At 56.7% G+C, this 13,214-nt stretch overlaps 1 protein-coding gene across 3 annotated transcripts; it reads right to left on the reverse strand.

Annotated features, from left to right (window-relative positions):
* Positions 1 to 700: 700 nt before the first annotated feature.
* On the reverse strand, positions 701 to 10,755 carry BCL2L11 (BCL2 like 11). Of its 3 annotated transcripts, XM_050893779.1 has the most exons (3): positions 10,374 to 10,755; positions 5,172 to 5,284; positions 701 to 1,378 (listed from the first exon to the last, which is right to left on the reverse strand). In XM_050893779.1, the coding sequence occupies exons 1-3, from the start codon at positions 10,750 to 10,752 to the stop codon at positions 1,292 to 1,294; spliced, it is 579 nt and encodes a 192-aa protein (XP_050749736.1). In that variant the 5' UTR covers positions 10,753 to 10,755; the 3' UTR covers positions 701 to 1,291. The 3 variants fall into 3 exon arrangements, with proteins under 3 accessions (XP_050749736.1, XP_050749735.1, XP_050749734.1); XM_050893778.1 differs by lacking the exon at positions 701 to 1,378 and having other exon boundaries at positions 5,064 to 5,257; positions 10,374 to 10,752; XM_050893777.1 differs by lacking the exon at positions 701 to 1,378 and having other exon boundaries at positions 5,064 to 5,284; positions 10,374 to 10,752.
* Between the last annotated feature and the right edge of the window lie 2,459 nt (positions 10,756 to 13,214).

Here is a 13,214-nt window from a genome sequence, read left to right on the forward strand (position 1 = left end):
GGGCTCCAGGTGGAAGGGAAGATGCCCTGGGATGGCATCGAGCGCCCGGTCAGGTCTTCCCAGGGGGGGAAGGACGGCAGTTTGGGAGGAGACGTGGCAGTCGGTGGGGAACGGACCCCACACGGCAAGCCCCCGGGTGGATCCGTACCAGGTCGGCATCCTTCGGCGCCTCTTCCAGCTGCATCCCTGCGCACCAGCATCTGGGGTCTTCACGTCGCCGGTCCTGTCCCGCTCATCCCCCTGGCTCCAGGCTGTCCTGTCCGAACACACAGAGGATCCCAGGGGGAAAAAAAAAAAAAAAAAAAAAAAAAAAATCCAGCGCCTTAAAAACCCTCCGGGCTTCAACAGCAAGGTACAAGCCACGACTTAAAACAGTTCCTGAAATTACGAAGCAGGAGCTGTCGTCTCCGGGTGCAAAGCTCCGGTGTGCTGGGAACTCTTTCTACCTGCCTCCGAGAACGTTTTATTGCTGAATTACTCAGTCACCAACATTATATATTATATTATACAATACATAAGCGTTTTCACACATTTTATAGAAAGGATTTCTAAAAAAAGGCAACCTGGTGGATTGGTTTTTTTGGTTGGTTGGTTGGTTGTGATATTTTGGACCCTGGGAGTCTGACAGCTAAGTCTTGAAATTCAGAGCGTAAAAAAAAAAATATATATTTTTAAAAAAAAAAAAAAAATCAGTCAGCAGGAAATAGGCTATTTGCATGATGCAAACAAAGGTGGATTTGGGCTAGCATTAGGTATTTACAGGTAAAAGAAGTGCTGATTTAAATCCCTCTGCCCTTCTTCCATCATCGCCATCCTTTTTCATGGGCAAATGCCCGCCCAGGAGGCAAAGGGAGAGGGGAGGGCTCGGCGAGTCTCTGCGATAAGGTCTGCAAGGCAAACTAAGGCGGCTCAGGTTTTCCTTTTCCCCGCTGCAGGGTTTATCCCAGACGAGCCGACAGGTTTCCAGAAACGATGGCAAAGAAATTATTCCATCGCCGTTGAATATTTTCTCTGAGACTCTTTTGGAAAAATAAAAAATAATAATTAAAAAAAAAAAACAATAAAAGAATTGAGAGCTAATGCAGTAAACACCACTCTCGGACAAAATCCTGCATCGGAGAGTCCCAGCAGGTCGGCGTGGGATGTCCACCCTCATCTGATGGCCCCTGCCGTGCGTCCTGGGGGAGAAGCAGGGTGGGAGCCCCACGTCCATCTGTCCGTCCGTCCGTCCTCCCCAGGCTTTCCCAATGAGTAAACAAGTCCCTGCGCCTCGGGATGTGCCCGGCGCTCACTACATCCTCCAGATGAGGTGGATGATGTGACGCAGGAGGTGCAAAATGACAATCTGGGGATTTCCCGCCTGGTTATCCAAGAAACCCTAAAACGAAAGAGGAGGGGGGAAAAAAAAAAAAAGGAAAAGGAAAAAACAAACAAGACTGTGAGTTTGATTTCCAGTGCGAAGCCCCTGTGCTACGAACACCTTGCGCGGTGCCACGCAGATATTTCGGAGGTGCAAAATCAAGCATTTTACGAAGAATGAAAATAAACCCCGTGACCTTTCACGTTTTCCTTCAATAAAAAGCTTTATAATACTCAAAGGGTGGAAGCTGCCCGCTCCCAGCCACGTTTGCCTTGAAGGCGGCCGCCACGGCGCCGCTCAACAGGGATGTCACATGCGAGCCCCTGCACGTGGGCACAGGAAGCGCGTGATGCTGCCGGGAGGTTTGAAAGATGGCAAAGGAGCAGCAAGCCCTGCTAGCACAGTCAGGGGGTTTTAAAAACCACAGTGTGGGAAGGCTGAGAGGAAAAAATTAGAATTAAAAAAAAAATAAATAAAATAAAAATAATAAATAAATCAATAAAAAAAAATCCCTCAGCAGGGAGAGCAGCATCAGTCTCTGCACAGGCAGGTCCCTGCCTGCGGCGACGACGACGCACGGATTTTAGTTCAGACCGCTCCAGGCGTAACCACCGCCTCATTCACAAAACACGGCAAGCCGGACACGGCACCGAAACGCTCCTCCCTGGAGCAAGGGATCACAACAGCGTACAACGAAAAGAAAAAGGAACAATCACCAAAGGAGTATTTCTTTTTAAGCCTTTTTTCTATGGCGAAAGAGCAGCCCAGAGGTGCCCCCTCTCCCTCTCTATACCGTCCCAAAGCAATCCGATTCAGGCTATATTTAGTGCAGTAAAATCATGCCTGTGCATGCCCCAGAGAGAGAAATTACGCTGTTGACACCGATATGCAAACTGCCCTTCCCGCTACGGGGGCGTAACGCGGGCGGTCCTGCAGCCGGGAGCTGTTGCCATGGAGAAACGATGCTCGAGCATCCTCCAGCCGGGTACCCGGGCCGAGCGCACCTCCCGCCCTGGGGCATCCCTGCACCCCAGGGCATCGGGTCCCCTGCACGAGTGGGATTTACCCACCCGGGGGCTGTCCCCCCACCAGCGTGACACTAAGCCCAGTGCGCTGCCTGACCGCCAACACAGCAGAGAGCAAGGAACAAACAAACAAGAAAAACCCAACGGGCTTAGAGAAGGATGCAAGAGAAATGCCAAAATTAGGTTTTCTTTAATAAAGAGGTATTAAAAAAAACCAGTAGGGAGTTGAAACATTTTCCACCTCTGCAGGCAGCTCGGGTGCGGGCAGCAAAGCTTGGGGCACGCGACGGCAGCCAAGCGATGCACCCTCTGCCGGCAAAAGCCTCGGCGTGGAGCTGGTCTCCGCGGCCGGAGGGTCCCGTGGCCATCTCCGCTCACTGGACCCGTGAGCTTTGTCGGGACAAAGAGGGGCTGGATGGCGAGTTGCCCGATTCCCCGTTGTCTTGCCCAAGAGACGGTCCCCGGGGGCGGCGGCAGGAGGGGGTGACGCACAGGGCGCACCAGATGGGGAACGTGATGGGGAACGCGTGGCCCCGACCCGTCCGACAGCTCCGACCTGCCCAGCAAGTGCCGTTTTGGCAGGGCTCTTAGTTCCCCATTTCTAACCTCGCGCTTAAAGGGCAAACCCCAGCGAGCGGCAGAGCCAGGCGTGTCGGCAAGGCGTCCTGCCTACCCCCTCCTGCCGAAGGGCTCCCGCTCGGCAGAGACCACCCGCTCTCCGGAGCTGTCGGATCGCTTGCAGAAGGAAAAGACGCATTTCCACGAAGCAACAACCAAGCGCATCAGGGACGCTAATTCTACAAGCAACTGCTTCAATGCTCTGAAACCTCCTCGTTTCTGGGTGCAAGAAGCGAGAATTCGTCAGATGCTAATTAAGCCAGGTACAAAGTGTTTTTAGGGTCACGCACGACAGCCTCTGCTCATGTCATCTAGCAAGCAGGACGTGGTCCTCTGCGTTTCGGTTCTCTCTCCCTGGGGCAGCAGGTTGGAAGCTCGGCCGCAGCGCCGGGAACCGCCTCGTGCAAACCTGCGTGATGCTCTGCGACCGGGCACCCGCGCCCCATCCTGCCGCCGGCTTCACACCCACCCTCTCGGACCTGTGGGGAAAACCCTTTCCCACACCTCCTCGGCCCCCCCGTTAAATTCACGCCCTCTTATACACCACGCAGCACAGACTGCGGTTTCATACGGGGCGGCGTGACGTGCACAGCGCGCATTTCCAGCGTGCAAGGTCCCACGCCGGGCAGCGCCGAGGGAGCCAGTCCTCACGAGGTAATGCGGGGAGGACATTCACTGCTCATCACAAACCTGATCACTGAAGGCGCTCAAAGGGCTCGCCTGCGCTCCGAATTTAAGGCACCGCTCCAGGAGCCAGCGAGGAGATGGGAGAAGGACGGCATGGCACTCTGCGTGTCTGCCAGCCCTTCTGGATCAGCTCGCTGCTACCAGGTGCCTTCAGCCTTCTGAAGGCCTGTAGCACCAGCTTGGTCCCTGCCTTTCATTGAAAAGATGTCCTTTAAACAAACAAACAAAAAAAAGCGGGTATTTCGCATCACGAGGGATCAGCCTGGATGGAGGAGGTCACAAGATGAGCGTTCCAGCTTCGTGACAAAACACAGCTTATCGCCAGTTTGTTGCAAGTCAGGAAAGCCAGAGCATTCAGGAAGAAAACGGAGCCGATGGAGAAGTCTCCAGCAAGGCGATGCAGAGAGGCCGTGCAGAAGGAGCTGGACCGCAGCAGACTGGCCCCCTTCTTGGGAGAGAGCCCCCGCCTACAGGCATCCACCGTACGGACCCTGGGAGCGGCGAGGAAACACGCTGCAGGAGTGACTCACGAGCCGGGGAGGATGGATGAAGATCCGGGCAGTCAGCATTTCATCACCAACGCTGCTACCTAACATGCTTCTGACTCCTCTTCCCACAGACGAGCGCAAGGGCGAGCTGATGGACCAGAAGCCACATGCACGAACATGCAGCCGTCAATAACGTTTGGCAGGCAAGTTACCGGCTAACGACGCTCTTCTGAAAAGTACGGTTACTTCATCTGTCTGGGTTGGTTTGTTTTGGGGTGCGTTTGGTTGGGGTTTTTTTTGCATTAATGCCACCTATTTTTGTTGCAACACTTGAAGGTGAGAGAGTTTACAGTCTTATAAATAGACGTGTTTCAAAACAGCTCTGGCACACTCTTTGTAAGAAAAATAAGTTATCAGACCAAGTCCGTCCCTGTTTCTTATTTGCAACTACGCTTCCACGCACGCAATCCTCAGCGGCAAGGATCTGGGAGCTGGGCACAGAAACCCACTGCATTCGTTCCCTGCACTTCTCCCTAAAAATGCCGGTGCCGGCACCCGGCTCCTGGCCGGGCACCGCTTCCAGAGCGGCTCTTCCCAACGCCACCCCAAAAATACCCCAACACACCCAAACTTTCCCTGCCTCTTAACTTTTAGAAGTTTGTTCCTCATTATTGTCAGGTCCAGTCCCAATCCAGCAATACACTTTACTGGCCCTGGGTGCTACGAAAGGTACTGCGAACTTCATAGCCGAAAGCCTCAAGTCCCAATTTAAAGGTTATTTTTAATTGATTTAATGACGCTGCAGCAGCAGCAGATGACTCGCCGGCGCAGGCAGCACGCCCCTGCATCCAGGCGAACACAACCACCCGCGCATCCTTTTCTACATTTGAGTGAATGAAACATTCACCGCAGAACTAGTTTCCAGAGATGATTAAGCTTTTCCCTTTTAGAGACCGTGCGTAAAGAAATGGAAAGTGAAAAGATGAAAGTTACCCTTCTTGGACAATAGGAGGCATTGAACTCGTCTCCGATGCGCCGCAGCTCCTGTGCAATCCAGATTTCGGGCTGTACGTCTTCTGCTAATGAGTGAGACTGCCACTGGGAAGCTGCACGGAACAAAACCGGAGCATTTGAAACAGATGAACAACAACAACAAAAAAATAAGTACTCTATTAAACTCGGCAAGAGTCGATGGACTACTACTATTTTTTTTTTTATTATTATTATTATTACTATTTTTTAATTTTTTTAAATACAGCTACTAGGAGTTGTGCAGGTGCCAGGCTGCTAGGGCCTGCGCATGGTATGCAGCGCAAATGGGACTCGTTGCTTAAGATGTGCATCGCAGGACAGGCTTTTATTCCATATTATTTTTATATTATTAGGCCTCTACGTGTTCATTTTTTATTATAAGCTTCCCTTAGGAGCATCTCCTCTGGCATATCCAAGCTTTGGCCCCCTCTTAAACAGGGAGGAAAGCTGAGATGCCACTCTCCAATTTCTTTCCCTCGCAAAACCTTCTCTTCCCCCTCTTTCTAAATAATCTTTTCTTGCAGGCACAGCAGCAACTCCTTCTCTAGCCTTAAAAAACCTCTGTCTGGGTAGTTTAATCAAATTCTCACATTTCTTCCCCAAACAGCTCTGAAGTGCCCAACAAGAAAAGGAAAACGATTGGTTTTGTCGTACTGAGAAGAAAGCCACAATTGGATTTGTACGCCGAGAAACCGCGCTTCCAGCAAACCGAAGGACTTTCCGTCCGCAGGAGGGAACCAGGACGCTCGCCTCTCAAACAGCATCTTCCTGCACTTTAGCAGAAAATAAACCCGACGCAGGAAAACAGCACTTGCTTATAAGAGGAAAAAAAGAGCTAATGTATCAATTATACTGTACTATTTCAGTCTCTATTTTAAGAGGTTATTAGACACGTGATAAAGCCACCGCGCAATCCCCCAAATAGCTGAGGGAGAAAGGAGCAGCCTGTGACCCAGGCACGGCCCCGTACGGTACCTGGCTCGTCTCTTCCCCCTCCTGCAAACCCAAGTGCAGGATCTGAGCAAGAAATCACAGCCTTAAGGGGAAAAAAAAAAACCAACACCCAAACCAAAACAACAACTAAACAAAAAAAAAATAAAACAACCCCACACAACCCAAAAAAAACCCCACTGCACAAAACAAAACAGAGCGTTTTGGCACGACAGCTTAGAAGGAATCACAAGGGAATAGAAACAGCTTCCAATCTCAAAATATTCAAAGGATTAGTGGGGCAGTAAAAGAAAAATAAAAAATTTAAATAAAAGCCTGGCTCCAACCTGACTGGAAAATGTATTTCCGAGCCAAACTAGCACTGCTTGGCTCGGGGATCTGTTTTGTTTTCACGCTGTAGTAGCGCAGGAGTAGTACCCGCCGCCTGCCCGGGGACGGCCCCGGCGTATTTATTTTCCTCGCTGGTGAATGAAACGCAGCGCAGCCCTCGCGATACTCCACCCCGGTGCTCCGGGAATGCAAACAGGATTTCGGGCGGGGCGACCATCCAAAATCCCACCGCTGTCACCAGAGCCGGCCCCGGGCTGCCTTTCCTGGCAAGAGCTAAGCTAGGAAAAAAAAAAAAACAAAACAAAAACCAACACCCAACACAACAGGGAGACGGGAGAAAAAGATGCGAGGAGACCCAGGGATGCAGGGAAAACTGCATGGGGGAGAGGTGCGACACCCTCTCCATCCTTTCCCCCTTCTCCATCCTTTCCCCCTACCCCAGCATCGCACCCAAGAGCTCATCCGCTCCAGAGATGAAGGCTGGGGTTGGTGGCTGAGAGCGAAATCGGGCTGAGGTTTTCAGAAAGGACTTTCTGTGGCGCTGCTGAACAGTGGCGTCAAAAGGGTCCAGTCATAACTGGTCCCAAAACCCGTCAGAGGTGCTTTCGGGGGGGCCTCCAGTCATACCACGAGCCGGCGCCCGCCACCGACTGCAAGACGGCTGCCGTGGGGACGGGGACAAACCGAGAGGCCACTGGCACCCCCGGGATGTCTGCATCTCGCTCTAGCCCATGGGATGCTCCAGTCGGGGGCTGGCACGGTGACGCTGCGGTCCCTGCTTAGAAAAAAACGACTCCAAATGGCACCTCCACCTCCCAGGCTTGGTCATCCAAAGTCCCCTGGAGAAAACCTCCTCGGAGCACGCCTTCAGATGAACCGTGTGTGAAGCTCAGGGAGAAAACGGCAGCAGCTCCGAAACGAGAGCAACAGGGACAACACCGCCAGCTTCTCGGCTCAAGGTTTCCCCCTTAAATTCACTTATTGCACCCGGAGTATCTCCTTCGCAGGCAGCAAAAGGTTCATGCTGCTTCTCTCCCCTCTTCCACAGCACAGGAAAACAGACCGGGAAAACCCATTTACAGAGCACTTGCACATGCCTGCTCCAAATACATCCCAAAGACCTGCGTGCAAACCCTGCGCTCCCGTGCCTTGAGACAGAGCTGCTCTTTGAACACAAAACCCAACGAAAGAAAATTATCTGCTCCTGCTCAGAGCCAAAGACTTGAAATATCAGTCTAAAATTCACACAACCCCACCAAAGGGTGGGTTTCTTGTCTTGGGTAACTTTACGGCAAGCAACCACCACCCCTGCCATACTCTTCTGCAAAAAAGCAGGCTCATCTTTTTCCTCCATACCTTCCCTGGCACAGCCAAACAAACTCATCCCTGCTCCTCTCCTACTCATCCCCAAAAGCATCTTCCCGGATATGCCAAGCCAGCACTGCAACCCTTCCCACCTCCTATCCAAGAACATCCCCTTGCTGCTTTCGTCTCATTTCCCCAAAAAAAGGCTTTGGAGGTGGCCGGCTGTACCCCCTCGCGCTGTCAGAGAAGCGAGACAGCCCGAAGCATCGCTGCCTGCCACCTCCCACGCCAGGAACAACTCTTCCTCCAGCAATTAGCACTCGCTCACACCCCCGCACACAACCAAAGGCATCTAGTAATTCCCCAGGGCTGCCTCCGCCTTTTTTGTCTGGCAGGGGCACTTCCAGCGCTTAATTGTTATTTGGGCCGTCATCACCGAAAACTTTGGGGAAGGTTTTATGAGATTTACAAGCAGCAGCTTCAGGGCAGAGCATGAGCTTGCTTTGCTCAACCAGCCTTGGAAACAGTCCACCGCTGCCCACGGGAGAGCCCGAGAGCACCTATCGCACACAAACTGCTCTTGCTTACAGGAAACGCCTGTTTATTATTATTATTATTATTAAAGGCCACTTGCTTACGCTTCCTAGAGAAGCTCTCCATCTCTCAGCCTGCAGTCAGCGCCTAAAAACACAACAAAAAATTACACCCTTTGCTTCCTTGGGTTAGTCCAGAGGGACTGACCCGTTTTCCGCGCGGAAAACTTCACGGCACACAGCCGGTGGGAAGCCGCCAAGGCGAGGGGACCGAGGAAGAGGTGCGCGGGGCAAACCCACAGCCCTTTCTCGAGGCGAGCTGCACGGTAAGTCACAGCCTGGGAGTTGCGGTCCCTGACCGGGGATAAAACAGCTCCGCAGATCCGCACTCCCAGCTTAATCGTGTTTGAGACTAGCCAAGGGTCCCACTTAAACAGCTCGAATATTTTCCATTTGCTTATAGTTGTTTAGGATGATGCCCCTAGCAACAATAACAGAACAAAGGCTCCAGTAAGACCAGCATTTCAACAGCTTTCCTACAACGATGAAAAAGCAGGGACTCAGAAAAATCAAGGAAAACTTCTATTTCTTCCTGGAGCACCAAAAAAACCCCAACAAAAACCCAAAAGTCACTCGCTGCTAAAACGTTGGCTGCAGCTCTCCCTGACGAGGAACTCAAGCATCCTTGCCTGGCTGTGCCACGTGTGTTTGCGCTACGCGAGGTTGTGAAACTTGCATTAAGCTGTAATTACTGCAATAATGTCAGAAAATCTTTCCTAAGGGCACATTACAGTAAGCCCTCTGCAGCTGTAACCACAGCCATTAACCAGGGAGAAAAAAAAAAAAACCAAAACAAAACATACAACAACAGAGAAAAGAACATGTTTTGATCATGTAAAGCTTGGAGTTGGCAGTTGTTATCCCCCGAGGAGCGCTACCGACGTGGTACCTGCCTCGATCCCACCTTCCCCCGGTTCTGCCTGGCGGAAGTTAAAAGGTTTCCTCCAATTAAAGGGAATTAATCACGAGAGGGGAAAAGCATCGCTGGGTGGCTCGAGCAGCTCCGGCAGGCGTGTTTTTCCCCACTAGAGGCTTCAGCCCAGCCTTACCTGGTAAGCCACATGTAAACACACGCCCGCCCGCCACCACGCTGCTTTCAAGCGCCAATTTTGGGTTTCGCCAAAACAAGCGGGAGCTATCTGACCCTAGTACCTATGACACCATGTGGCTTGTCGAGAAAGAAACAGGAGAAAAAAAAAAAAAAAACAAAAAACAACCCCAAAACGAGTGAGCAGTCACTTACCTCGCAGCAGTGCGCAAACCCTGGCAAAAAGCAGCGCGTAAAGCCTTGCGAGAAGCAAGCCCTAACTAGGAAGCTGGATTAAACAACTTTTTCCCCTCCTCCCCAGGCAGGGACTGACCCATCCCGGAAAAGAATAAAAATAATAATACTATTTAAAAAAAAAAAAGTGCTGGACGAGTGGGTGTTCCCCAGCAGCACGTTTGCTCAGTGGGCCCGGCCAGCTTGCAAAAATCCCACACCCCCAGCTGCCCGGGCGAGCGTCCAGCCCGCCGCCAGCCCCGAATCGGCCGGGTCGCCGGCCGCCAGCCCCCCGCGCGCCCCACGGCTTGCCCTGGCACCGGCTCAAGGCCCCCGGCGGGGCCTTTCGCAACCGTCCCGCAGGTACGGCGGGCGCTCAGGCAGGGCTGCACCCGAGCGGAGGGTGCAGCAGGGTGCCGCTCCGGCGCGGGGGGTGCTCGACCACAGCCAGCATCCCGAAAAAAACTAGACGGCGGGATGCAGGAGGCGTGTGCAGGTGCGCAGCGGCATCGCTACCAAAAAAAAAAAAAAAAAAAAAAAGCTGCATTTTTGCATCTTTTGACGGGAAAACAAAAGTGAGAGGGGCGGAGGGTGTTGCTGCCAAGCTGGGGAGGAAGAGGATGGTGACGGGAGCTGGTTTTGTGCGCTCCGGCCGCCGCAGCCCCCGTCCCGTCGTCGTCCCCCGTCCCCCCCCGTCCCCCCCCCCGTCCCCCAACACCTTACCCATGGCGCTGAGGCAGTGGCTGAGGGCCTGGCAGGGCGGGCTGGGGGTCTGCGTGGCCTTGTCGCAGCTGAGGGGCGCGGGGCTGCGCTCGGCGTCGAAGGAGAAGTACCCGCTGGAGGAGCGCGACAGCAGCGGCGACCTCCGCACGAAGATGAAGAAGGGCGAGCGGGTGGCGAAGGGGCCGGGGCTGGCGGGAGGGCCCCGCGGTGAAGGCCCCGCCGTGGCGGCGGCGGTGGTGGCGGTGGTAGAGCCCGGCAGGGCGGCGGGAGCTCCGGGACGCAGCTGCGCGGCCGGGCCCGGCCCCTCCGCCGCCGCCGGCGGCAGCCTCCCGCCTTCGCCGTCGCGTTGCGCCTTCACCTCGGGGGGTTGCTTGGCCATCGGGGCTGCCTGCGGGCGAGGCGGGACGGCGTGAGGCGAGGAGGAGCGGCGTGAGGCGAGGAGGAGCGGAGCCACCGCCGCCGCCGCCTGCCCCGTCCCGGCCCCTCCCGCCCACCCCCGCCCGGCCCCATTGTTCTGCCGAAAGTGCTGAGGCGGCAGCTCCGCGCCGCGCCGCCCCCCGCCACAGCCTCGCCTCGCCTCGCCTCCCCCCCCCCCCCCCCCCCCGCCTCGCCTCACCCGCACGCCCCCCGCCCTCTCCTCCTCCTCCTCCTCTCCCCCCGGCCCCCGCTCACGGTGACTCCCCGCCGGCTGCGGCGGAGCTGGGCGCCCGGCCGCTGGGCTGGCGGCGGCGGCGGCGGCGGCGGCGGCGGTGTGCGGGGCGGGCGGGCGGGCGGGCCTAGGCCTGCGCCTGCCCCGGGCCCGGCCCCGCCCCTGCCGCCGCCGCCCCGCCCCGTGTTTACAGCGCCGCCGCGCCCGGCCCCGCCCCGCCCCGTCCCGCCCACCGCCTGCCCGCCCGCCTTCACTGCCGCCGCTCCTCCGCCGGAGCCGGGACGGTGCGGCGCGATACGGCGCGATACGGCGCGATACGGTACGATATGATACGGCACCCCACACCCCCGCCCCCGCCCGCCCCGGCGCCCACACCTGTGCTGTGCGAGCGCCCGCTGCCCGCCCCTGCCCCCGCACTTCTGCACACCCCGCTTGCACGCACACACCCACACACACGCACACACCCGCTTATCCCCCCCCCTTGGCACCGTGCACTCACACCGTTACACACCCCGTGCACCGTGTGCACGCCCCTTCCGTGCACGCGCTTGCCCCGTACACACACACACACCTTGCACACCCCCTGTGCGCACCTTGTTGCACACCCCCTGTGCGCGCGCGCACACACGCCCCGTACCCACACCACGCACTGTGTGCACACCCCTTACATCCGTGGGCTTGCTCTGCACATACACATGCGTTACACGCCCCTGTACACAGCCCCTTGCGCACGCACGCTGCCCCGTGCGCACACACGCACTGCACGCGCCTGTACACAGCCCCTTGCACACGCACGCTGCCCCGTGCGCACACACGCACTGCACGCGCCTGTACACAGCCCCTTGCACGCGCACGCTGCCCCGTGCGCACACACGCACTGCACGCGCCTGTACACAGCCCCTTGCACACACGCTGCCCCATGCACACGCACACCCCGTGCGCTGCGCACACTCTCCCCCCCCCCCCCCCCGCACGCACCCTTTAAAGAGCACCCTCCTTGCACCCTGCAAACACCCCACTCCTTGCACCGCCTGGTGCACACCCTTGCACCGCACCCCCCCCCCCCCACTGCGCCCCTTGCACTGTGCACCCACGCACGTGTGCGCGCCCCTCCCGCCACCCCCCAGCCCCCCGGCTCCCCACCTTGGCGTGAGGCTGCGGGTGCATGGCGTCCGCCCCGGCTCCCGTGCGGTGCCGGTGTCCCCGGGGCAGGAGGGAGGCCAGCGGCCCCGGCAATCAGTGTCGCCCGGTGGCACCCAATTTTACCGTGGAAGAAAAAAAAAGAAAATAGAAAAAAACAAAACAAACCAAAAAAAAAAAAAAAACCACCCAAACCCAGCAGCCTCATTTACGATATGTTTTGCATGAACAATCACAATATTATTTTGTGGTGACTAACTCAAACCTGCGCCCTGGCAGCCGGGAGCTGCCGACCACAGCTTCCTCCGGCCCCATCGCCCGCGCTGGGGAGCACGGCCGGGCGTCTCGCTGCCAGCCGGGGAGACCCACGGCCCCGCCGCCCCCCACGCCGGGCCCAGGGGCTGCAGCCTCCTGCCCTCAAGCCCAGAACCACGGCGGGAAGCCCGGGCGAAGCCGGGAGCCGCTTGTGGTTCCACGGCCGGGGCTGGAGCATGGGGGGGACACGGCCAAGACTGGTTTTATGGCGGGGGCAATGTGGCTCCATCGCCTGCCTCTCCTCCCACGGGTCCGTCGCGCTGGTGGATGGCACGGGACAGGGGACGAAGCTCCGAATAAAGGCACTGGCTGGAGAGGGGGATGGTGCCGGGAGGGGGGAGCACCCCGAGGCACCCCAGCATGGAGCGGGGACGGGAGATGGTGCATCCTTCAAGCAGCAGCAGCATCACCAGCCGGTGGATAAACACCCACCACGGCGCAGAGAGGAAGGACCCAGCACGGCTGCCCCAGGGGCTGAGCTTTGCCGACGGAGCAGACGCTGGAGCGGCACACGGGCCCCCCATCCCGCCCGGCGTCCCCCCCACCCCAGCCGCAGGCAGCCCCGCGAGCAGGCAGCGGCACCCAGGCGCTTCACCAGCCCAAAAACGGGGGGGACTCTTCTCTCCGGCCAACACCTCGCCTTTCAACACCTCGCCCCCAGCTCCTGTGCAAACGTTGACTCGTGCGTGTGAAGCCCGAGGACGGCGTCTGCTTCGACATCCAGCCCTTGCGTGAGT

Source organism: Gymnogyps californianus, chromosome 3, assembly GCF_018139145.2.
Source record: "Gymnogyps californianus isolate 813 chromosome 3, ASM1813914v2, whole genome shotgun sequence".
Taxonomy (NCBI): Eukaryota; Metazoa; Chordata; class Aves; order Accipitriformes; family Cathartidae; genus Gymnogyps; species Gymnogyps californianus.